This window comes from Ictalurus furcatus, chromosome 20 (genome assembly GCF_023375685.1).
Source record: "Ictalurus furcatus strain D&B chromosome 20, Billie_1.0, whole genome shotgun sequence".
NCBI classification, from domain to species: domain Eukaryota; kingdom Metazoa; phylum Chordata; class Actinopteri; order Siluriformes; family Ictaluridae; genus Ictalurus; species Ictalurus furcatus.
The window spans coordinates 8,516,426-8,540,974 of NC_071274.1; the positions used below are offsets into that span (position 1 = coordinate 8,516,426).

Here is a 24,549-nt window from a genome sequence, read left to right on the forward strand (position 1 = left end):
CTCAGAGCATTCAGGTTTGTGTGTGCCTACATACAGGAATGTGCGCGTGTGTGTTGTCTCTTATGGTGTCTCTAGGTGGTGTATGACGTGAGGGGGATCCTGGAGAAAAACAGAGACACTTTCAGAGATGACATCCTCAACTTACTCAGGGAAAGCAGGTGTGTGTGTGTGTGTGTCTGTGTGTGTGTTGGGGTATTCATTTTTAGTAGTTAGTTAGTTACAATTGCATTTATATAGTTCTTTTCTAGATACTCAAAGCGCTTTACATAGTATGGGGGGGATCTCCTCAACCACCACTAGTGTGTAGCATCCACCTGGATGATGCGACGGCAGCTATAGTGCGCCAGAATGCTCACCAGCTACTAGTGGAGAGGAGAGTTGGGGATTATTAGGGGGCCATGATAGAGAAGGACCAATGGGGGAATTTCACCAGGACACCGGGGTATACCCTTACTCCTTCACGATAACTGTCCTGGGATTTTTAATGATCAGGACCTCGGTTTAACGTCTCATCCGAAAGACGATGCTGTTTTTACAGTATAGTGTCGCCGTCTCTATATTGGGGCATTAGGCCCCACACAGACCACAGGGTGAGCGCCCCCTGCTGGTTTCACTTGACCAGTAATTTTTTTTAAAGCAGTCTGGTAGTTAACTAGTCATCTTTTCCATATTTAAAGCGAAAGCTTTGTTGAACTGCGTTTCAATTAACAGCCAGACTACATATTACCATCTGCAATGTTTTTTAGGCTACACTGTTAATGGCGAAAATAAATCAATGAGAATTAACACATCTGTGTATGATATTACTCAATAAAAGGATGTACCAATTCTTAAAATGCAAATGTTTAATGATTTAGTGGCTTATTCACTCTGGAAGTCTGGACAGTGCACAGCATGGCAGCTCTTATCCATCAGCAGAGCATTCCTCAATGCCCAGCCTTCCTTGGATGAAAGATGCTGTCTATAGAAGTGTCTGAGAGGTTTTTCAAGGCTGATAATGACTTGGGAATTGAAGCATCAAGTTTAGCTTCAGTCATAGTAGCAGATGAGTCTGGATCAGCCTCTGTCCGCTGGCTCCAAACTCGCTGAATGGGGTTGGATAGTGATGTGCAACCCATGGCTCCGAAAGTGCTCTTTTACTCAGGGCTGGTCACGTTGGAATTCACTGTACCACAGTGTGAGGGTTTTATTTCCGTTTTATTTAATGGACAACAAAAAATGACTGCGTGACTGTTCATCCAAAGTGATAGCAAAGCGGTAGCGCAGTTACCATTGCAGTATTTAGAATAGACTTAATCTAGTTTGCTCCAAACAAACAACATACACTGAATCTGCATTCTTTAACGTTCACCTCACTGTTTTTTCCACCTCCCTGACTAGTCGACATCCTCACCTTGTATTAGCAACTCGTCTATGGAACCTATAGTGTCTGTGTGTGTGTGTGTGTGTGTGTGTGTGTGTGTGTGTGTGTGTGTGTGTGTATGTTTTGGAGGCTCTTGAGGTGTTGCTGTGTTTCTAATTCCGTATGTTCCCTTTGCCCTTATAGACCATACAATGTAATGTTTACTCATTTTTCCAAATTTCTTTATTTATGTCATCTCTCTCTCACTCTCTCTCTCTCTCTCTCTCTCTCTCTCTCTAGTTTGGATTTTGTGTATGATCTGTTTGAGAGAATGAGTAGCAGGTGTGGGCAGGACATGATGAAGAGCAGCTCACAGCACCGCAGGCCAACAGTCAGCTCCCAGTTTAAGGTGAGTGCCTTAGGCATAGACGTAGCAGGGGAGGCAATTTAAAGTCCCCATGAAATCAAAATTGATGGACTTTTGTGGCTTTTATGATGAATATGTTAGCCTTCCGGTTATCTATAAGCTAATGTGCTCCAAAACAATGACAAAATTTGCATTCACAATTTGCAGTCTCTCTCTCTACCACCAATATGGATCAACAGTTTTGATGACCTCGTCTTCTCATCAGATTTTACAGAAGGCACAACATGCTACCTAACAAGATTAGTTGCAGTGGAGTACTAGCACTGTGTTCTCCATGTTAGTGTTGTGTGTTTGAAAGCCTTTAACATACAGAAAACAGCAGGAATGTGTTGTGGCTTCTGATTGGATACATGATGCTAAGTCAACATGAAGACACGCTACTCAGTTCCTGCTCCTCTAACGTTGTGTATAAATCCTGACTAGTGTTGTGATGGTGTACAGGTACACTGACACCAAAGTATCAAGTGAAATGTGAGGCATAAATTATGATACAAGGTTTTTCAAAGATAGCAGCCTATTTTTTAAAATAACAAACAAGCACATACAGTGCTGTGAAAAAGTATTTGCCCCAATCCTGATTTTTTCTGTTTTTTGTGTATCTCTCATACTAAATAGTTTTATGTGCTGTATGTGCTTGTTTATTCTTTTAAAAATAGACCACGATCTTTGAAAAACCTTGTATCAACTGTAATAAAATCCGTTAACATTAAGATATTACACTGTGCGCTCATGTTATTTATTCTTACACAGAATTCTTTGCACTCCCTGATGTCCACCCTCAGCACATCCAACCCTTTCTTTGTGCGCTGCATCAAACCCAACAACAACAAGGTATGCACGTGCACACACACACACACACACACACACACACACACACACACACACACACACACACACACACACAGTGTGAGAGAGAGAGAGTGAGAGTTAATATGTGGTTAGGTTATTTTATCAGTGTTACAGAGATGACGGAGATTACTGAACTTTGTCATAAGCAGCTATGTATTTACATTTACTTTCACATTTCTTCACTTATACACTTGTACGTTTATCTACTTATTCATTTACTTTTACAATATTAACTTTTAGCATTTGATTAGCATGTCACAGTCTCTCTCTCTCTCATTTTTCTTTCTCTCTCTCTCTTGGGTCATTCCATCTCAAGTGGTCCAATTATTGCAGAGTTGGTTACCCGACCATTTTTAATTTTCTTATTTATTTATTATTTGAATGATTACCTCTGTGTATTGTCACTGCAAAATCACCTGGTTTTTGGTTTAACTACGACGGCCATCTTTGTGTCATGGCACACAACAAATTTAGGTTATACAGGTGTTTACGGAAACCTCAATGTCTCGGCTCAGGATGGTCCTAGCTCCTTGGAACAAAAACTGATCTCTAGCACACATTACAGCATACATGTACACATATATACATACTGTATATAAACACTTTGCACATTCTTGTTCCTTAGACTTAGAACTTAAATCGAAATGTAATGCTCAAGATTGCTCACAGTTCCACTTTTAGGGTCAGTTTATAATGGGAAGGGTTCGAGTCTCAGTCTTAATTTTTTAGGGAGTACCTAATTAAGTATAGTGTGCATGCAGAACATTTCAGGTTTCTCTTTTTTTTCTTTTCTTTTTTTTGATGAGGGTGAGAGTTCAATTTTTTTTAATTCCCCTCAATTTCAGGTTAATATTTCTGGTGGGGGACCAGATACGAACCTGAAATTTTCACAGAAATAAGTCCTCTATAGTAGCATTCTGCTGTAAAAATTCCAAATGATCCAGATATGGAAGTACAATGTTCAGTTGGGTGTTTTACAAATGAATAGTGTCATGAACAGGGCAGTGATGTTGTGTCTTCTGTGATGAAAAGCAATAAGTGACTTCTATGCTTGAGATGGAATGACCCTCTCTAATAGTTAAAGCAAATAAAATAAAATAAAAAAACTGGTGGTTTTGCATTGCCAATACATAGAGATAATCACAAAAAAAGATTAGGAAAAGTAAAAACGGTCGAGCTACCTGCATTGGACAACTTGAGATGGACTGATCCTCTCTAATGTTTAATCTCTGATTTATTATTTTCACTTCGGTTTTTCAGTTTCTTTTTTTCTGTGTGTGTGTGTGTGTGTGTGTGTGTGTGTGTGTGTGTGAGAGAGAGAGAGAGAGAGAGAGAGAGACAGTGACGTGCATGTTTTTGAAAGTAAACAGCTAAGCCTCTCTCTGCCCAAAGTTTACCCACAATCCTCTCCCTGACACCCTCCCAACAACATGCACAAATTAGCCCTGCATGGATCTGAGCGCCATGGTAACCAGCAGTGACTGAAAGAGATCAGAGCTGTGTATTGTGTGAACATTGTGTGTGTGTAAGAGAATGAGAGAGGCAGAACCCTGGTCAGTTAATAACTGACTCTTGTAGGGCTACACGCTTGCTTACAGGCTGAGACACAGCGCTGCAGGATGAGAGGAGACATTCTACATGACGGTATGAGCTTATACAGAACTCGGCTCAGAAAAGATACACGTGTATGTCTGGGGATGATTTTGATTTTCGATGATCTTGGTGGGTGCATCCTGCAGATGTTTTCGTCAGTGGTAAACGCAATAGTCGTGAATTTGCTTTTGAAAGTTTTCCTTCGTCTGTAGTTTATCCGCTTTGTAGTCTGCAGTCTGGAGTGTGTTTTAATTGTTTTTATTAATTGTTCTTTTTCAGAAATCTGTAAATCTGAGAAATATACAGTATAACAAGCTGTTTTGTTATCTGCTGGATGTACTGGAATGTTTCCACACCTTAATAGAAAGTCTACTTGAACTTCTGAAAGTTATTAGTCTGATGAAGTCAATGACAGAAAGTTTATATTAGAGCAGAAGGGAAGGAGTAGATTTGATCAAAGTACCTAATTATGCAATGCAAAAAATAACCACTTTTTAAAAGTGTCAGTAAAAGTACCAACTTGTTTAAATAGTAACTTTATTTCTGTGGACGTGAATAAGTGATCTGCATCACACGCTGTATATAATGCTAAAGAGTTGTCTCTTTGGTCTGAGTGTGTGCTTGTCTTAAATCTTTCTATTGACCATCAGACTCCAGACTAACCTCCATCTCCCCCACCTCACTGACATCCTCCCCCATCTACTAACTGGGAGACACGCACCCACAGAAACACAGGGAGACATCATAGCTGACTGCATTGTGACGTGTGTTGCACGTATCAGTATGTTAATGACGTTGGTAGTGTGTTTGTGCGAGAGAGAGACTCTGGTTGTGTGTGTTACGTTTGTGTATTCTGTAGTGAATCTCATCAGTGCGAGCTGGTATCGACTCTCACAGAGCTCCATTCATCACTGATCTGTCCATCACAGTGTCTTTCTTTGGTCTCGGCACTTCCTCCTTCCATCTGCAGAGACTGACATTTAGCCAGGGCAAGATTAGCAGCGTACAGAGCACCCCGTTTCCGACTTCACGCCCACAGAGGTCAAAGGTAACTGGCGTGTGGTTGGTGGGGTTTATTCAGAAATGAATCAACACTTTTTTGTTTTACTGGTTTTGGGATAGAAAGAGGAACTTTGAAGAGGGTTTATAATTGTGCGTTTGAGTGTTTGTGGATGTCGTGTGTGGACACTCTGCCTTCATACTTAAACTACATAAAGTAATGTGAATGTGTCCTCTAAGGGGAAGAACTTTTTTCAAAATGAAAGAAAACTAAAGGAAAGTCTCATGTTTTACTGTAGAAAGATTGAAGCGAAGAAACAGATCAATACTACTTACATCTAAGGTCTAAATAGAAGGTATGGTGGTATTAGGTATTAAGGTCGACCAAACAAGGAACACTAAAGAAAGAAAATAGTTAAACGTGTGTGGATTGTATTGTGTATTAAGAGAGAATCACTTTAGCGCTTATTGAACATTGTCTACAGTATGTAATGCTCAGTTTATTTTTCAGTCAAGTTGACTTGACTCTCTTTCTCTCTCTCTCTTTCTCTCTCTCTCTCTCTCTCTGTCTGTAAGTGACCCCCCCCCCCCCCAAAAAAAAACCCTTCTCATATCAATATACCGACAGTTACACTTTTTGTTATCCTTTTTTTGAAATATTTTTAATGTGTTTTTCCCACAGATGTCTGGATTCAGGAAAAATTGTCCATAAGAATTATTCAGCACAAAACAGATGGATATTTTTTTAAACACTTCTTTCCTTCTTTCAGATGCCAGATCATTTTGATTATTCTTTGGTGCTGAACCAGTTGAGGTATTCTGGTATGCTGGAGACAGTGAGGATCCGGCGTGCTGGCTTTCCTGTTCGGAGAACCTTCCAGGATTTCTGTACCAGGTCAGTCCCACTTTCTATTAACATGTGCACATATTTATATCAGGTTCTCCACTTCAAATTGATCGATCCTGAGCTCAGGTTATTGTACGTGTTCTTCCTGTGTCCATGTGCGTTTATTCCGGGCTCTCCAGTTTCTTCCCACCTCCCAAAAACATCCTGGAAAATACTAGATTACATTATAAAGATTAAGTACTAAATTACCCCTAGGTGAGAATGAGCGTGTGTTTGGTACTCTGTGATAAACTGGTGTCCCATCCAGGGTGTATCAGGCCTTTCATCTTTTGTTCCATGGATAGGCTACAGAACTACAGACCCTTTAAATTGGTTTTAATTTGCTTTAGCATAAATACTTGCTCTTGTTTTTGTTTTACTTCTAATATTTTATAAGGAAAGCACTTTGATTTTGAATTCAAAATGAAAACTGCTCTGTAAACAAACATTATAATTACTTGAAAGCCATTTTCTGACAAAAAATATAAAGTAAAAAATTTATGGGTGTTGTGGTGGTTTTTATTTATTTATTTATTTTTATCAGGTACTGTGTGTTAATGAGAGGTGTGGCCAGGTGTAATGATCCCAAGGAGGCGTGTCTCCAGGTGCTCCGCCTCTACGACAGCAGTAGTGTAGAATGGCAGCTGGGAAAGACGAGGGTGAGAAACACAGTTTCATTACTCCTTCATTATGTTTGACAGCATTGTATTAAAGCTTATTTAAATATTCCTTCATTGCTCTCATAAACGTAGCTCGTTCCATGTGTGTGTTTGTGATTTGTTGCTTTGTACTGGTAGGTTTTCCTGAGGGAGAGTCTGGAGCTGCGACTGGAAAAGAAGCGAGAGGAAGAAGTGCTTCGGGCTGCAGCCATTATACAGGCCTACCTGCTTGGTTACAGGGCAAGGTAAACACATATAAGCACATACACACACTCACAGATCCTAGTCCCAGTGTATCCTTACACAGTTTATGACTTGTTATATCAGACAGGTGACAAATTAAAGGGAAAACGGTTATGCTGTTAGGGGTCATTTTACCTGCATGATTTGGGTCCACTTGTCCTTGGGTCCACTTGTCAGGAAACGGTCTCTGAAAATCCACACAAAAGATATACTGATTTATTATACCTTTTATGATGAAACCTTTCTATCTAGACAGTGCCTGCATTCACAGGGCACAAGGACTCACTGAAGGGTTTGATGAGTATGAGAATGATGCAGAATGATCATGTGCTTTTTTTCCTTTGTCACCTGTCTGTAGTCAACTGTGAAGTTCATAAACATGCTGCAGAACTCTAACTTTTTTCTCTCTGTGGCCTGTAGGAGGCAGTACAAGTGGCTGCTGCAGTGTGTGCTAGTGATCCAGAAAAACTGGAGGGCATTTTTCTGGCGCAGGCGCTACTTGATGCTTCGCTGGGCCTCCATCACACTCCAAAAAAGAGTTAGAGGTCAAAGGGCACGACAGCTCTATACGCAGCTACTTGAGGAGAGGAAAAGAAGAATTGAGGAAGAGAGGCGACAAAGAGAAGAGGAAGAAAAGCGAGAGAGGTGGGCAAACATTCTGGGGGGAGCTGCGTTAAAACTTACGACTTAAGTTTTTCAAACCCTGGGTACTTACGTACTACAATGACCTGGCTGGATTACAACTGCAAGCATGGGATATAATCCAGTCGGTTCACTGACATGTAATCTATTGTCCAAGCAGACTCATTATGTACAGGTGCACTTGCATTTGCTGTTGTTTTAGCACACTAAAGTCCAGTGGCGTGTGTTGTTGTTGGCTATGAATAACACTGAGAATTTCATCAAAAAAAAATTTTTTTTGAGCTAAAACTAGTTTCAGGTAAAAATTATGACCCATTAGCTTCACTGTGCTTTTAATTTAACTAGGGTTTGGGTTTGATTTAGATTTTAATGGTGTGTTGACATGCTCTTTTGTTTAGAGAGAGACAGAGACTGCAGATGGAGCAGAAGGCTCGAGAGGTGAGTCACTGTTTCTCTCACGTTAAATAAAAAAAAAATCACTGACTAATGAAGGTTCAATATGAAAATAGCCATTACTACCACTCCTACTTTCTACATTTTTTTCTTACTTCTTCAGCTAGTGCAAATCCACACTTAATTAATGGAGGAAAGTAAAAAGGTTGGAAAATTCTAAAGTGGAAATAATGATAGCAAATTCCTACCAAAGGTGATGGTTAAAAACTTGCAAAAACAATCCTACACCTTCAGTTTAACTTGTTTTACTTTTTATTTAAACAAAAACTCTCAAAATACTAATATAATAAGCAGTACAAATGACTTTTTATTCCTTAGGCCATAGCTGTTTTATTTTTTCATTGTGTGGAGGGGCGAGCCAGGGGAAAGGAAACGCATGTCTCGGTGCTCAGTGGTCACGGAACTGACGTGCTCTCACGCAGGACAGTTTCTCTGCACACTCACTTCACTACTCATGAATAGTTTTGTGTGTGCAGTTCACAGCATCTTACATTCATTTTAATGACCGCACTCTTTAGTACAGCTCTGTGTTCTCAATTCAGCCAACGCCATGGTCAGAGCTTTGAGAACTGAGAAAAATGTGCACAGTTGTTTACTTTATTGATTGATTTATTTCTTGTTCACATAACCTAAGATACAAGAACGCTTTTTGTATAGGACAGGCATGATCTCTGCCTTCCACAATTACTCACAGCCATTTTTATGGCTTTTTACAAGTACTGGGGGCTGTTACCATGGTAACATCAGTATCATATTTGAAGCATAAGAAGAGAGTTAGAATTTTGAGCTGTTTTCTCTTACCTTACTGAATAATAATTATGGCTCATGGTAATGCTTGAACTTTATGTCCTGAGCCAAAGCTCCTAATTTTCACATCATTCTGACATGATTTGAAGAATGGCCTTAAAACAATATGGTTACACTAAACTCTGTCAGTGCGGCAGGCTGGGTAATTTAGTTTTTTTGTCACATATTCACAGGCAGAAGAGGCACTGAGAGTAGAGGAGGCTCTGAGAATTGAGAGAGAGAGGAAGATTCTCAGAAATGGTCTGGAGCCATCATCTGTGTTAGGTGAGACCAAGCACTCAGAGCAGTCATTTGAGGAGGAGGTTTTTGAGGAAGAGGCCCGTCCCAATGAGGCTTCACAAGTGGAGGAAATCCTGCGTCTGGAGCGTGAAATCGAGGGTCTGCGGAGGCAGAAAGAGACAAGGGAGCAGACCCTGACGGCACATTCTCTGGCACGACTGCAGCACCTGCGTGATCAGGAGTTGCTCAGGCTGGAGGAAGAGGCCTGCAAGGCAGCACAGCAGTTCCTCTCTTCACTCAACTTCCACGAGATTGATGAATGTGTGCGCAACATTGAGAGCACCTTAGTGTTGCAGGATTGTTCAGAAGAAACTGAACAACAGGAGAGGAGGAGAGGTGGGGATGAGGAGGAGGTGGATGAAGGATTGGGAGTCGATGAGGAAGGCTTTAAAGATTCACCGAACCCCAGTGAGCACGGCCACTCGGACGGCCAGCGCACCAGTGGGATCCGCACCAGCGACGACTCATCTGAGGAGGACCCGTACGCCAATGACCGTGTGGCTCCACCCCCAGTCCCACCCACAAGCGTGCCCTCAGCCTATCATGGACTAGCCTGCATCAGGGACACCAGCTACTGCGGGGCACAGCAGGAAGAGGACCTGATTCCACCAGATGAGGACTCGGATTACGACGCCGATGAGTATGATGAAAGTGGCATTGTCCTGCCTCCCAGTATGTCCCTGACTGTGCTCCAGACTGGCAGCTGGTCATGTGACCAGCGCAGCTCTATGGCGACAAGCACCAGTGCTAGCTCAGGGGCGTACAGGTTCAGCTCTGAGGGAGCCCAATCATCAGTGAGTCTCACACATATACACAAATACATGTATATGTATACTCAGTTATTTCTACATACACATGTACATACACTTACAGGACAAAGAAAGGCTCATTAACATGAGAGTGTACTGTATATAGTGCCTGTGCGGTGCTGTGTAAAGCAAAAACTACTTTATCCTGGTGGTTTAAATTGCTCATTTGTTTATATTTTGACAAATCAAACCAGTTAAACTTGTCAGAAAATATTGTGGGCAGATGCGAACAATAATAACTGTTAGAGTGGGATTTAAAAGCAGTCCTGGAAACACCTCTACCTTGAACATGCTGATATTTATTTATGCCATTTCACGCAGTCCTGTACAACACAAACTATATCATCCTTCAATTAAGTGTAGTTACTGACTGATTCATTATAAAGATCAAGTGTAGTTACTGACTGATTCATTATAAAGATAAGTGTAGTTACTGACTGATTCATTATAAAGTTCTGTGAATAATATGATTTAAGATGAATAACTGAATAATAAACTGAAACTTTAAGGGGTTAACACACTCTCTCTCTCCCTTTATTTCTTCAGTTTGATGACAGTGAGGATGACTTTGAAAGGTTTGATACGGATGATGAGTCGTCTTATCGTAGAGATTCTGTCTACAGCTGCGTCAGTCTGCCTTATTTTCACAGCTTCCTCTATATCAAAGGTAAATACAACCGTCTTTGTTCCCTCCTCTTTTCTTCTCTTTTTCTCTTTTGTGTTGCTGAACTGTATGTGAATGTGTTTGTGCTGCAGGTGGGTTGCTGAACTCCTGGAAGCGCCGCTGGTGTGTGTTGAAGGACGAGACGTTCCTTTGGTTTCGGAGCAGGCAGGAGGCTCTGAAGCAGGGCTGGCTGCTTAAAAAGGGTGGAGGCTTATCAACACTCTCTCGCCGCAACTGGAAACGCCGCTGGTTTGTCCTACGCCAGAGCAAACTTATCTATTACGACAACGATGCTGAGGAGAGGATGAAGGGCATGCTGGACATGCATGAAGCAAAGTAAGGGCACACTTCAAGGGCACTACAGAGTGAATTAGGCCCTGGTGTACTTTACAGAGTGTGTATTACACTGCAAAGGTGACTGCAAGACAGAGGAAGGATTAGGGCACACTGCCATATAAGGGCTTTAGATAGAGTGCAAGGGCAGTATAAAGTAAATAAGTGTATAGAGCACTATGCAAGGACACTACAATGTGAGTAGGGCCAATGCAGAGGATAGAAGGGTTAGGGGACTTTATAAGGGTGCATGTTAGTAAAGTACTGAACTTTTATGGAATAAAATATGCCTTAGTGCTTAGTGCAAATGCAGTACTGAGTAAGAAAGGCCCTAGGGCACACTCCAAGGGTAGTCGTAAAGGTCTGACGCACATAGTAAAACTGGGAATACACACACTCCATGAAATGAACAAAGGAGCTGTTTCACAATTAACACCAAATTTTTGCATAGTCATGTGAAAAAATAAGTAAATAAGCTGATATGCTTGAACAAACCCACAAGGAAAATGAACTTTTTTCAGTCATTTATTTGACAGAAATATCTTACTTTTTCTTTTGTGGAAAAAGTAAGTTCACCCTTGGCCTCAGAAGCTAGTATTGCCCCTTTATCAGACATAAGTTCATGTAGGCATTTTGCATAATTGTCCACCAGTCTCTGACATCAGCTTGCTGAAATTTTTGACCGCTCTTCCATGCAATATTCTTTCAGTTGCAAGATGTTTGAGGTTTTTTTTGCATGCACTGCCTGTTTCAAATCTCCACAACATTTCAATGGGATTCAAATCTGGGCTTTGACTGGGCCATTCCATAACCCTCCATTTCTTCTTTTTGAGCCATTCCTTGATGGATTTGCTAGTGTACTTAGGGTCATTATCCTGTGGAAATGTCCACTTTCGGTTCAACTTCAACTTTCGGACAGATGGCCTCACATTATATCCTAGCACTCTTTGATATGATGCAGAATCCATAGTTGAATCAATGAATGCAAGCTATCCAGTCCCTGAGGCAGCGAAGCAACCCCAAACCATAACATTTCCACCACCATGCATCACAGTTGGTATGAGGTGCTTCTGCTGAAAAGCTGTCTTGGGTCAGAGCCAAACATGTCCGCTGTTACTGTGGCCAAACAACTCTATCTTTCACTCTTCTGCCCAGAGCACATTATTCCAAAAGGCCTGGTCTTTGCCTATATGCTCATTGGCAAACTGTAGTCTTGCAAAGGCTTTTTCCTGGTACGCCTCCCATGCAGGTCAAATTTGTGTAATCTTTTTCTGATTGATGCACGTTGACATCAACAGTTGCAAGACTTACTAGCAGATCCTCTGATGACATTTTGGGGTTTTTGAAGACTTCTATTTGTGTCAGATGGTTTGCTCTTGAGCTGAATTTGCTGTGGCGGCCAGTCCTCGTTTGAAATCTGCACTATTTGTAGATGATTTTCCTTACAGTGGAATGATGTATGTCATATAATTCAGAGATCCTGCCAGACTCAGTCATCCACAATCTTTTTCTGAAGGCCTTACAGATCTCTTTGCATGATGACACCACACACCGCAATAACAAAAGGAACACCAGACACTATATATGAGAGGGGTATAAATAAGACAGGTTCCACCTGCACTCCCTAAGCAGGTTCTAATCACTGGCACCCAATCTTGAACACCTGATTATATTTTTATGGATTTGAAGATGTGGTAAATTTAGGGGTGTACTTACTTTTACCATGTGACTGATCTGTTTTTTTGTTCATTTAAATTGCGAAAATTACCACAAAATGTCATACTTATGTCAATATGTCAATACTTAGGCAATGAAAAACCTAAAAATGCCACACTTTATCCTGCTATCACATGTCAGCATGCAAATGGAGCTGGACATTTTCCAGACCTGTTAATGGTTGCACACCTTCACCACCCTAACCCTTCTCACACTTTGTGTAAATTACACATTGCACAAAACCAGATATTCATTCTGAGCCATTTTGAAGGCTTAAGATTGAATACTTTACCATCTCACGCATCAGATCATCTGTCCAACACTCCTGTAGTGTTTGTGTGTCACACGTCCGGTGTACCGGAACACACAAACTGCAAGCACACTATCAGCAGCGTCTACTGTCATGACCATGCTACAGATATCACATTTTATAGACAGTGTACCACATGTAAGAGGCGGTCTATAATGCCTCTCCCTCTTTCTTTTGTATTTTTGCTTGTTAGAGAGGTCATTGATAACACAGGGAAGGAGAACGGAATAGATATTGTGATGGCAGAGAGAACGTACCATCTTATAGCGGATAACGCAGAGGATGCCAGGTAAGAGTGTGCGTGTAAATGCAGGTCCATCTGCTCTGTCCATGTACTAGATGGCCCCCACATGCCATATAGCAACATTTTGCATGTGTGTGTGTGTGTGTGTGTATCCCCCCAGGGATCTATAAAGATTTTTTTAGGCAAGGGGTCTGTCATTTTTTAATACAGTGGTGTAAATCAGTTATATTAATTATTGAGTTGTCAGCCTCTTTGACTGATCACACGAATTGAATGGTCTTCATCAAAGCCTGTTAATGTCTTCTTGATTTTAATGACTTTTTTTTAATGCTTTCTGTGAATGGAAATCTCAAGAATGATAAGCTTATGCAGGGAGCACAGTGGCTTAGTGGTTAGGATGCTTGCCTGACCCCTCCAGGGTCGGGGGGGGGGGGGGGTGTGATTCCCACCACCACCCTGTGTGTCCGGAGTTTGTATGTTCTCCTGGGTACTCCGGTTTCCTCCCCCAGTCCAAAGACATGCGCTGTAGTCTGATTGGCATTTCCAAATTGTCCGTAGTGTATGAATGGGTTTGCGTGTGTGCGATTGTGCCCTCCGATGTGTTGGCACCCTGTCCAACACCTGTCCTCTGCCTCGTGCCCCACGTTCCCTGGGATAGGCTACAGGCTCCCCACGACCTTGTGTAGGATAAAGTGGTACAGAAAATGGATGGATGGAAAAGCTTACACACCAATAAATAGGCAAAATTATTGTACACATATAAATTATATTTAAATATGGAAAGTGAATTGGGGACCATGTTCATAAAATAAATCCTTGGATTTTTAAAAAAAAAGATAAATAGGTCTCTGGTTGCAAAAAGTTTGAGAACCTCTTTTATACAGTGCCTTGCATAAGTATTCACCCCTTTTGAACTCTTCCACATTTTGTAGTTTTATAATGTGGAATGGAAATGAATTTAATCGGGATTATACATCATGAGTCTACACAAAATAAAAACAATAATTTTTAAGTGGGGGAAAATCTATATAGTTTGCAAAATTATTTACAAATAAAAACACAAAAGTTGTGATTGCATAAGTATTCACCCCCACTTCTGTGAAACCCGTAAATTAGTTCTGGTGCAACCATTTGCCACCAGGAGTCACATGATTAGTTAAATGGAGTTGACCTGTGTACAGTTAAAGTGTCAGCTCAGTATTAACTCACCTGTTCCTGGAAGACCCCAGAGTTTGTTAGAGAACATTCCTAAACAAACATCATCATAAAGACCAAGCAGCTAATAATGTCTCTGACTGACTGTTTCTCCTCATGCTCCATAGCCACTGGTTCAGTGTGTTGAGTCAGGTACACACTTCCACTGAACAGGAAATCAGAGAGATGCATGATGAGCAGGCCAACCCACAGAACGCTGTGGTGAGTACACAAACATTCACGGATATAATGCACATACAGTTCCCTCCACTAATATTGGCACCCTTGGGAAATTTGAGCAAAGAAGGCTGAAAAATTGTCTTTATTGTTTAACCTTTTGATTTTTTGTTTTTAAAAAAAAAATCACAAAAATAATATGCTCTCATGGATATCAAACAATTGAAAACACAACACAGGTTTATTCAAAAATATATATCTTTGTTAAATATAGATGTGCAACAATTATTGGCACCCCTATGAATTCATATGAGAAAAATATATTTGAAGTATATTCTCATTGATATTTTACATTTTTTTTGTACACCTGGGTGACTAAGAACATGAAATTGTTCAACCATGGCTTCCTGTTTCACAGGGGTATAGATATGAGGTAACACATAGGCCAAATTCCCTTAGTCATTCCTTAACAATGGGTAAGACCAAGGAATATAGCTGTGATGTGCAACAAAAGGTTGTTGAGCTTCACAAAATGGGAAATGGCTATAAGAAAATACCAAAGCATTGAAAATGCCCATTTCCACCATCAGGGCAATAATTAAGAAGTTCCAGTCAACTGGAAATGTTACGAATCAACCTGGAATTGGACGTATGTCTATATTGTCTCAATGCACTGTGAAGAGGATGGTTTGAATGGCCAAAAAATCTCCAAGGATCACAGCTAGAGAATTGCAGAAGTTAGTTGTGTCTTGGTGTCAGAAAGTCTCCAAAACTACAATCCAAATTCACCTACATCACCACAAGTTGTTTGGAAGGGATTCAAGAAAAAGCCTCTACTCTCATCTAAAAACAAACTCAAGTGTCTTCAGTTTGTGAGACGCTACTGGAACTTCAAATGGGATCGGGTTCTATAAAATAGAGCTTTTTGGCAATAAACACGAGAGGTAGTTTTGGCACACACAGAGAGGTAGCCATATGGAAAAGTACCTCATGCCCACAGTTAAATATGGTGGTGGCTCTTTAAAATAAAGATAAACCTGTGTTGTGTTTGCAACTGTCTGATATCCATGAGAGCAGAGTATTTTTGTGATTTTTTTTAAACAAAATATCAAAAGGTTAAACAAGAAAGCCTTCTTTGCTCATATTTACCAAGGGTGCCAATATTAGTGGAGTGCACCGTATATACAACACGAACTTGTACCCACAGACACCCAGCTCACATGTAACAGGGTTTGGTATATTTGAAGTACTGATGATATTAAAGTGTTCTGTAATTTTATATACTGTAGCAATGCTGACAGAGCTGCAAGACAAACTGTTTTAAATTCCATACCCATTTCTCTGATCAGCCCCACTCGCCCCCTACTCACCCCCACTCGCCCCCTACTCACCCCCACTCACCCCATTCACCTACACTCAACCCCATTCACCTACACTCGCCCCCACTCACCCCCAATCACCTACACTCACCCCCATTCACCTACACTTGCCTCGATCACCCCTAATCACCTACACTCACCTACACTCACCCCGACTCATCCACACTCACCCACACAAGAGTAAAAAAAAGAAAACATCTAGCATCCACAGTGTCTTTGTTGCTCCTGACTCATCTCTGTGTTTCTGTACTAGTGATGTGATCTTATATTTCTCTTTATAGGGCACATTAGATGTAGGCATGATCGACTCTGTGTGTGCCTCAGACAACCCAGAGAGGTATACACATGCACGCGCACAAACACACATGCGCACACACACACGCCTTACTATCCTTGTGTGGTCCAGCCATTGACAAAATTATTAATTCAGCTAGCTAAGGCTATGCCTAAACATATATCTAACCTTAACTTCAGGAACCAAAAGGAAAAATTTAGGAGGGGAGGGTTCTTGTTAGAAAGAAATTTGCCACATGTCCCCACATCCCTACAACTCGCAGATGTTCCTATCATTGTGGGGACATTTGATCCCTACCATGATATAAAAACACCTCCTGGACACACATTTTTCTATATTTATGGGTTTATTTTCTATATTTATGTTGTATTTCATGTGTGTATTATTATAGTTAAATAATGCTACCTACATCTAATAATGCTAATACAACTGCAACTATCCCTCAGTAACCCAAAAAATATTTGAGACAAGAATATGGCACATTTTGTTCAAGATTGTTGTAATTACACCATGACTCTAATGATTATATTTGTGTATTTCATTCTATTATACAAATCATTCCACTGCATCCTGTCTGTACACTTTTCTATCTCTCTCTGATACTGTGTCCCCATCTCTCCTCTTCCTCTCCCTCTGTCTTATGCACCATCAATCTCCTTTTCTCATACTCTTTTCCACTCACACTACCATCCTTCTACTCTATACCCCTTCCCTCTTTCTCTCATCTCCAGGCCAAACTCGTTTGTGATCATCACAGCTCACCGTGTCCTGCACTGTAATGCCGAGACCCCGGAGGAGATGCACCACTGGATCGCTCTCCTACAGCGCTCTAAGGGAGACACACGGGTCCAGGGCCAAGAATTCATTATTAGAGGTGAGACATTACGTCACAAGGTCATACACAGGTCAGTGATCTTAACCATAGGTCACATGTGGAAGCTTTTTTTTAGACATACAATTTTCTAGCACTTAAGAATAGTGCTTAATTCGTTAGTCATGCAGTCCTGGAACACCAGGGACGTAGTTATCCAGCGTATCTGTTTAGCGGAACTTTTGCTTTTTCAAACTAATACAAGTCAAATGACATTTTATAAGAAACTGTTGGCTCACATCACTGGTGTGTGACCACATATAACTAGATTATGCCATGATTATGAGCCATGTAAGCTCATTCCAGCTGAAATGAGCTATAAGAACTCAAGCTACAAAGTGGACGCCTCCATTTTCATCTTTTATTAGCAAAAATCTAGCAAGCTAAACTGTGATGAGTGATGTAACTTCCTCCTCAAAACAGTGAACTGTATAGTCAGAGTGAATATATCTGGATGTTGATTAATCTAAAGCAAATACTAGTATATACAGTATAACTCATTTATAGAAGTAAAGAAGTGCTACTTTGCTAACTGCTGATGATGTGCGCAGACAATGTTGATTTGACATCATGTGCTGAACTCAGGGTTGAGGAGACCTTCCCGACATTCCAAGTAGGAATTCTGAGATGAGAGGAGGTTTTCTTCAGTTTTTCCTAGCCAGTGGTCAAAGATTAGGAGTTTTAGCAGTACGTGGCATAATCCTGTCACGAGACGGGAAAACTGCTACCTGCTGTTTAACCTTGAAATGTGGATGAATAATTCCAAAACAGTGTCCATATTCTGTTTAAATTATTTTGTCTCCCCTCATTTCTCTCTCACTCTCTCTCTCTCTCTCTCTCTCTCTCTCTCTCTCATCTTTCCTTCTGTCCCTTCTTCTCAGGCTGGTTACATAAAGAGATGAAGGGCAGTAGCCGTAATAACCTAAGACTAAAGAAACGCTGGTTCCTGCTCACCCATAATTCACTGGACTACTACAAGAGTTCAGAGAGAAACGCACTCAAACTGGGATCTCTGCTGCTAAACAGCCTGTGCTCTGTACTGACACCTGATGAGAGAGTGTACAAAGAGACTGGTTAGTACAAACACACACACACACAGTGTTAAATAAAATCTGTCAATAATAATAATAATAATAATAATAATTTATTATTGTAAAGCTTCCTGAATTAATCTGTAATCCAATTGTGTGTGTGCATGTGTGTGTGCGTGTGTGTGTGTGTGTGTGTGCATGTGTGCATGTGTGTGTGTGTGTTTGTAGGTTATTGGGGTGTGACAGTGTTTGGCCGTAAACACTCATATAGGCTCTACAGTAAGCTGCAAAGTGAAGTGTGCCGCTGGGCTAACGCTGTGCAGAATATCATTGATAACAAACCACCAATGGACACACACACGCAGCAACTCATCCAGGACATTAAGGTAACACATAGGAACTACATTATTTTATTTATTTTTTTTAAAAACCTCACACACACAGACAAACAATAAGTATATGTTCTCAGTGTCATTAAACCACGGAGAGAACAGTAATAAGTTAAACACTACGCAGGGTTACAGACACAGGAAAGAACTGTAAATGGTCTGCACTAAACCTTAGCAGTTTTACAAAATACTTTACTACATTTCTCACTCACCCATTCACACACACACACACCAATGCTATGCAAGGCACTAGCCTGCTATCAGGAGCAACTTGGGGTTCAGTGTCTTGCCCAAGGACACTTCATCATGTGGAGTCATGTGGGCTGGAAATCAAACCACCAACCCTATGATTAGTGAACAACCGGCTCTACCACCTGAGCCGAAACTAGCTGTATAGAATACACTTAGTAGAATATACTTTTCAAAAAGACATTTCTCCTAACTTCTTTTTTTAAATAATTGTATTTCCTCTCAAAAGGTAAACACATGACAGGGCAGCCTTCACCAATTATTCACAGTAAGAGTCCTGTTCATTTCAAAAGCAGTGATTTGCAGACATCTCTCCTTAGCATACTGCGTACCATAGACTCCAATGTAAAAAAGATCAAACCTAACATTTACTTTCATGTGAGACAACTCTGTGTATTCAGACTGTATACGTGTGGTGTTCTGTGTCACAGAGCGTTACGTGGGTCTGTTCTCCGCTCATTCATACACACACAAATCCTACAACAAGTCCTTAATTCATACAAACAAAATGCTCAAAGAAAGTCATCATACACACACACACATATACATATATATATATATATATATATATATATATATACATACATACATATCCCAATGATTTGCAGAAAAATTGCACTACTTATGAAAACATTTTTTATGAAATTATAAAGTGTTTGATCTTAAAATAAAAATCACTAATTGTATATGTTAATTATTTCTATATCCAATTTCCTATACATGTTAAAAGTAAAATCTAGAAATGATCTTTTGTGTTTAATGTTTTGTGCACTTTTCAGGAGAACTCTCTAAACTCAGAAGTGGTGGATCAGATTTACAAGAGGAACCCGATACTACGCTACACACACCATCCTCTACACACACCATTACTTCCTCTGCCCTACGGAGACGTCCACCGCAGCTGTGAGTATCTCACACACCGCAACTGTCCCAATCCTCTGGAGGCATCCACCAGGCTAATCTTTGGTCTTTTTCTGTTTACTAGCTGAAAGGGGGCGGAGCTACAGCACTTTGCAGGCTGAGGCGTTGAAGCTTTTTTGCACACTTCAGCAGCTTGAGGGTGTGGCCGATCCCGTCCCAATAATTCAAGGCCTTCTGCAGACAGGTCATGACCTCCGACCCCTGCGAGATGAACTCTACTGTCAACTCATTAAGCAAACTACACGGCCCCCTGAGCCAGGTGGCCCCGCCCACATCAGTGGCTGGAGAGTCATAGCCTGCATGTGCTGCACGTTTATCCCTATCTCCAGAAGCATCCTGAAGTACCTCAAATTCCACATCAAAAGGTTCGTGGCCGGGTGTGTGTGTGTGTGATTCTATGTACATCTGCTGTCTATGTGAATCTTGGAGTCAGTGTTGTTTAATCATTGACTGTAATATTTAGGACACGCGAGTTATTCCCAGGCACGGAGATGGAGCAATATGCTGCATTTTCCCAGGAGGCACTGAGGCATGTACGTGGACGGGAATATGTGCCATCACATGAGGAACTCAGAGCCATTCTCAACAGACAGGAAATGACATCAACTGTATACTGCCATGGAGGTGGATCCTGCAAAATTGTCATCAACTCGCACACCACAGCAGGAGAGGTAATCATCAGTTACGTCAACTATTTACAGCTTAGTCTTTCACAGTGACCTTGGGTTCAATATGTTTCTCTCTCTCTCTCTCTCTCTCTCTCTCTCTCTGTATATGTTTCTAGGTGGTTGATAAGTTATTAAAGGGCCTGGCTATGGAGGATAGCAGGAATATGTTTGCTCTATTTGAACACAATGGCAACACAGACAAAGCCATTGAGAGCCGCACCATTGTGGCTGACGTGCTTGCCAAGTTTGAGAAGTGAGTTTTGCTTCGTTTCACTTTTAAAAATAATTTCTTCTTACACTGTGATAAAATATAGGGTGACATCTAGGCTCTGTGGCAATTTGAGGTACGACAAAACTTCCTCCACTCACTATATTAAAGCTAAATGGGAGCGGGAGTTCAATATCAATATTACAGAACAAGTGTGGGAAAAATGTGTGTAACACAATGCATGACCACTAACGTCTGGTTTACGCATGTAACCCTGTTCCCTGAGAAGGGAACGAGACATTGCGTAGCTGAACGGTGTGGGAAGCGCCCACAGTGTTCAGCTAACACAACGTGAAGTACCCTTTGAAAGGGAACTCAAGGATGTGGAAAGAATTTGGGTGGAAAACTTTGACTCGCTATTTTCATAACACCTAAAATAAAGAGCAAACACACTAGCTCTCAACAACCATATTGGAGGATGTACAGAAGCCAATCACACACACACACACACACACACACACACACACACACACACGAGTAGATGAGATGATTAACATTCAGGTGACCAGTCGAACCAGTGATAAAGATGGGTTGTGATATCCACCACTACATCACATGTATTAGAAATAAATGTTACATTTTATTTTACATTTAGAATATGCAAGTCTGGTTTATGTACAGGTTTTATTAATGGATGTTTTTGTCATTTCCAGCCAGATTCCCTCAACTCTCAACTCACAAAACACTTTTTGCTTTCTTCTCTCTCAGGCTGGCAGGTGGAGAAGACAATCAGGGTGGAGGATGGAGGTTTTATTTCAAGCTGTATTGCTTTACAGACACAGAGAACATCGCTATGGACAGTGTGGAGTTCGCTTTCATGTTTGAGCAGGTCTGAGTTTTCACTAAATATGCCTCACACTGAGCTCAGGGCTATTCAACTTTGTTGGCAGGAGGGCCACTGTGTGTATATATACTGTACATACTGTATATTATTCCTCCAGCTGATTTGCAAAGAAGTGAACGTAATAATCTTTTCACTTTGTTTTATTTATTTTTATACCCTTCAATGTCTTTTTGCCCCACATAATCAGTTCAGGGTTTTTTGCTTCTTTCTTTTTTTTCAGGCCCATGAGGCAGTGATTAGTGGACAGTATCCTGCTCCTGAGGAAACTCTGCAGTTCCTGGCAGCTCTTCGGCTGCGGCATCTGTTCGGAGACTACGCTACCCAGAATGCATTACCGGACCTGGAGCAAGTGTTCCCTGTGGCACGTCTGCGTGCCCGTATTCAGCGTTTCTCCTCCAGCAGCAGTGGCACAGAGAAGAAGCGGGGCAGTTTCCTGGAGGGTACGCTTAGGCGGAGCTTCCGGGGGTCTCTTGGGCGGCGGCAGGGCGAGAATTCGGCTGCAATGGAGGCGTGGTTTCAGGATGAGAAGGCGGAATTAAGGAGCTGTTTGGTGGAGAAATGGAAGAAGCTGCAGGGAATGAGTCAGGATAATGCCATGATCAAATACATGAACCTGGTCAGAGAGTGGCAGGGTTACGGGTCTACCCTGTTCAACGTAGAGGTGAGTAAAGACGCACACAATTAAAGGAAAACTCCATCCTGAATGACTCGCATATCAATTTTATTATTAACATGCGATCTTCAACCCTATCTATCTTTTGCTTTGTGATAAAATTCTGTGTTGATTTTATTGTATTTTTTTCATTTAAACTTCTTCATCATGTCAGTGTGTTTTCACTTTGCATCATCTCTGCTTAAAGAGAGTGATGCAGCGGCACTTTAGTCTGTCAAGCTCTCTCCCCTCCTCATCTGTACACTCTGCTCAAATAGATCAGCTTCAACTTTCATACTAATACCGCCAACAACATTGACATGCTTGTCATCTCGTACAGCACTAACTAGCTGAACCGAGTCTCTGCTGTGACTCAGCGTAACTGTGTCTTATAGCTGCTTTGCTTTCTGGAACATTGGGTCCAGTGTTTGTTGTCTTCACTGCTTCTATGCTGGAGTTCTCATTGATATGACAAATGTTAAACAGCGAAATGTGATCATTATCCCTTATGTTTGAGATTTGTGTTTTTTTACATCTAATATACATCACATATATATACATACATGTTAGCAAAGGCAGCCACTTCTTACCATGTCATATACAAGTTATCTCTCTCTCTCTCTCTCTCTCTCTCTCTCTGTCTCTCTCAGTGCATGGACGGTGTGTATCCTACAGAACTGTGGCTGGGAGTGAGTCGTAAGGGGGTGTGTGTGTATAAGCAGGGAGAGGCTTGGCCGCTGGAGGTCTTCTCCTATGAGGCCATTTTGTCTTTTGGTGCGCCACAGTCCAACATTTACAAGATCAGTGTGGAGGGAAGAGACCTGTTCTTCAAAACTAGCCAGGTAACAAAACACTTTCCTCAAATAAACCATGTCATAGAAGCATGTTATTGGCTTAAAATGAAAATGCATTCCTACAATTAAATGAACTGCCTTTTACCAAGCAAACACAACTAGCTAATATCAGCTGTCAATCTCTCCAATCTTTCGGTCATATGCAAAAAAATGCTAATAGCTAGATGTCACAATACAAATTGTCTAGATAAATATAGCTAATGACAGATAATTAGTGATAAATATTTGGTCACTTTCCTCAGGCTCTGTTTTTTTTTTTTTTGTGAGGAAGAATTCTTGAGCCTGAATAGTTAATGGTTTTTGTGTTTATTCCCTCTTTTTAGCACAACACACATCACTTGTGGGTTCATGTATAAACGAACATTGTAGCATTTACCTACTGTTATACCACTGTAGAATTCTTTAATTTGATTGGTCAGATGATGTTGATTCAATTTTGATAACAGTAGCTCTGACAGCAGTTCCAGTTGTAATTTAAATGACATGTTTATATTAAATGCACTTGTTCGAAAACATTATCATTTCATGAAACAAAAAAGAAAACGTTATTTAACAAGGATGTTGTTGTAATCATCGATGTGATGCAGCTTTTTTTGTAACATTTTGTAACATTTTGTTACATTTTTGTAACATTTACTGAAGCAGTCTTGGGTGTCAGCACTTTGTACGGGTTGGTAAGATTTCTGCTTACTTTGTGCTTTTTTAGGTTTCTCATTAATATGACAAGCTGTGGGTTTGTTCTTATTAACTTTAAGAGAGAGAGAAAAAGAGAGGCTGGTGAGGGAACAGCTGTTTATACAGTCATGGGGAAAAAGAAAGTACACCCTTCTTCTATTCTATGTTTTTATTTATCAGGGTCTAAATAACAATTGTGTGGTCCTCACCAAAGTCTCTTAATAAGCAAATAACCTCAAGCAAAAAAAAAAAATAACAGATTTCAATATGTAGTTATTTTCCCCCCAAAAGTAAACCAATATTCAGAAACCAGGTGGGAAAAAACAAGTAAGAGAGCAGCCAGGTGTTACTAATGGAATGGACAAGTTTAGTTTATCATCAAGAAGCAGAACCTTTTGGCAGTTTGTTGTTCTGGAGCACTCGAGTGTGTGTCTATTTCATGCCAAGAAGAAAGGACATCAGTGATGACCTCAGAGAAACAATTGTTGCTGCTCATCAATCTGAGAAGGGTTATAAGGCCATCTCCAAACAATTTGAAATTCACCATTCTACAGTGAGAAGGATTGTTTACAAATGCCTTCGGACATCTTCCCAGGAGTGAATGTCCCAGTAAATTCTGTCCAAGGTCAGACTGTTTAATGCTCAGAGATGTAAAGAAAACCCCAAGAGTCACATCATGTGACCTACAGGCCTCTGTGAGCACAATAAATGTTTATGTTCTTGACAGCACAATCGGAAAAAGACTGAACACGTATGGCTTTCATGGAAGAGCGGCTAGGAAAAAGCCCCTTCTCTCCAAAACGAACATGGTAGCATGACTTAGATTT

General features: G+C 40.8%; 1 protein-coding gene across 1 annotated transcript in view; it reads left to right on the forward strand.

Annotated features, from left to right (window-relative positions):
• Positions 1–24,549, forward strand: part of myo10 (myosin X) — a 79,228-nt gene that overhangs the window by 52,296 nt on the left and 2,383 nt on the right. Inside the window, exons 17-40 of the mRNA XM_053651220.1 lie at positions 76–158; positions 1,643–1,751; positions 2,520–2,600; positions 5,981–6,105; positions 6,641–6,755; positions 6,894–7,000; positions 7,419–7,643; positions 8,039–8,078; positions 9,074–9,973; positions 10,535–10,655; positions 10,745–10,988; positions 13,205–13,300; positions 14,578–14,671; positions 16,287–16,342; positions 17,032–17,174; positions 18,053–18,244; positions 18,431–18,588; positions 19,620–19,743; positions 19,826–20,126; positions 20,225–20,432; positions 20,546–20,682; positions 21,406–21,526; positions 21,762–22,202; positions 22,844–23,035. Coding sequence (XP_053507195.1) covers positions 76–158; positions 1,643–1,751; positions 2,520–2,600; positions 5,981–6,105; positions 6,641–6,755; positions 6,894–7,000; positions 7,419–7,643; positions 8,039–8,078; positions 9,074–9,973; positions 10,535–10,655; positions 10,745–10,988; positions 13,205–13,300; positions 14,578–14,671; positions 16,287–16,342; positions 17,032–17,174; positions 18,053–18,244; positions 18,431–18,588; positions 19,620–19,743; positions 19,826–20,126; positions 20,225–20,432; positions 20,546–20,682; positions 21,406–21,526; positions 21,762–22,202; positions 22,844–23,035 — 4,413 coding nt within the window. The remainder of the gene's footprint in view (positions 1–75; positions 159–1,642; positions 1,752–2,519; positions 2,601–5,980; positions 6,106–6,640; positions 6,756–6,893; positions 7,001–7,418; positions 7,644–8,038; positions 8,079–9,073; positions 9,974–10,534; positions 10,656–10,744; positions 10,989–13,204; positions 13,301–14,577; positions 14,672–16,286; positions 16,343–17,031; positions 17,175–18,052; positions 18,245–18,430; positions 18,589–19,619; positions 19,744–19,825; positions 20,127–20,224; positions 20,433–20,545; positions 20,683–21,405; positions 21,527–21,761; positions 22,203–22,843; positions 23,036–24,549) is intronic.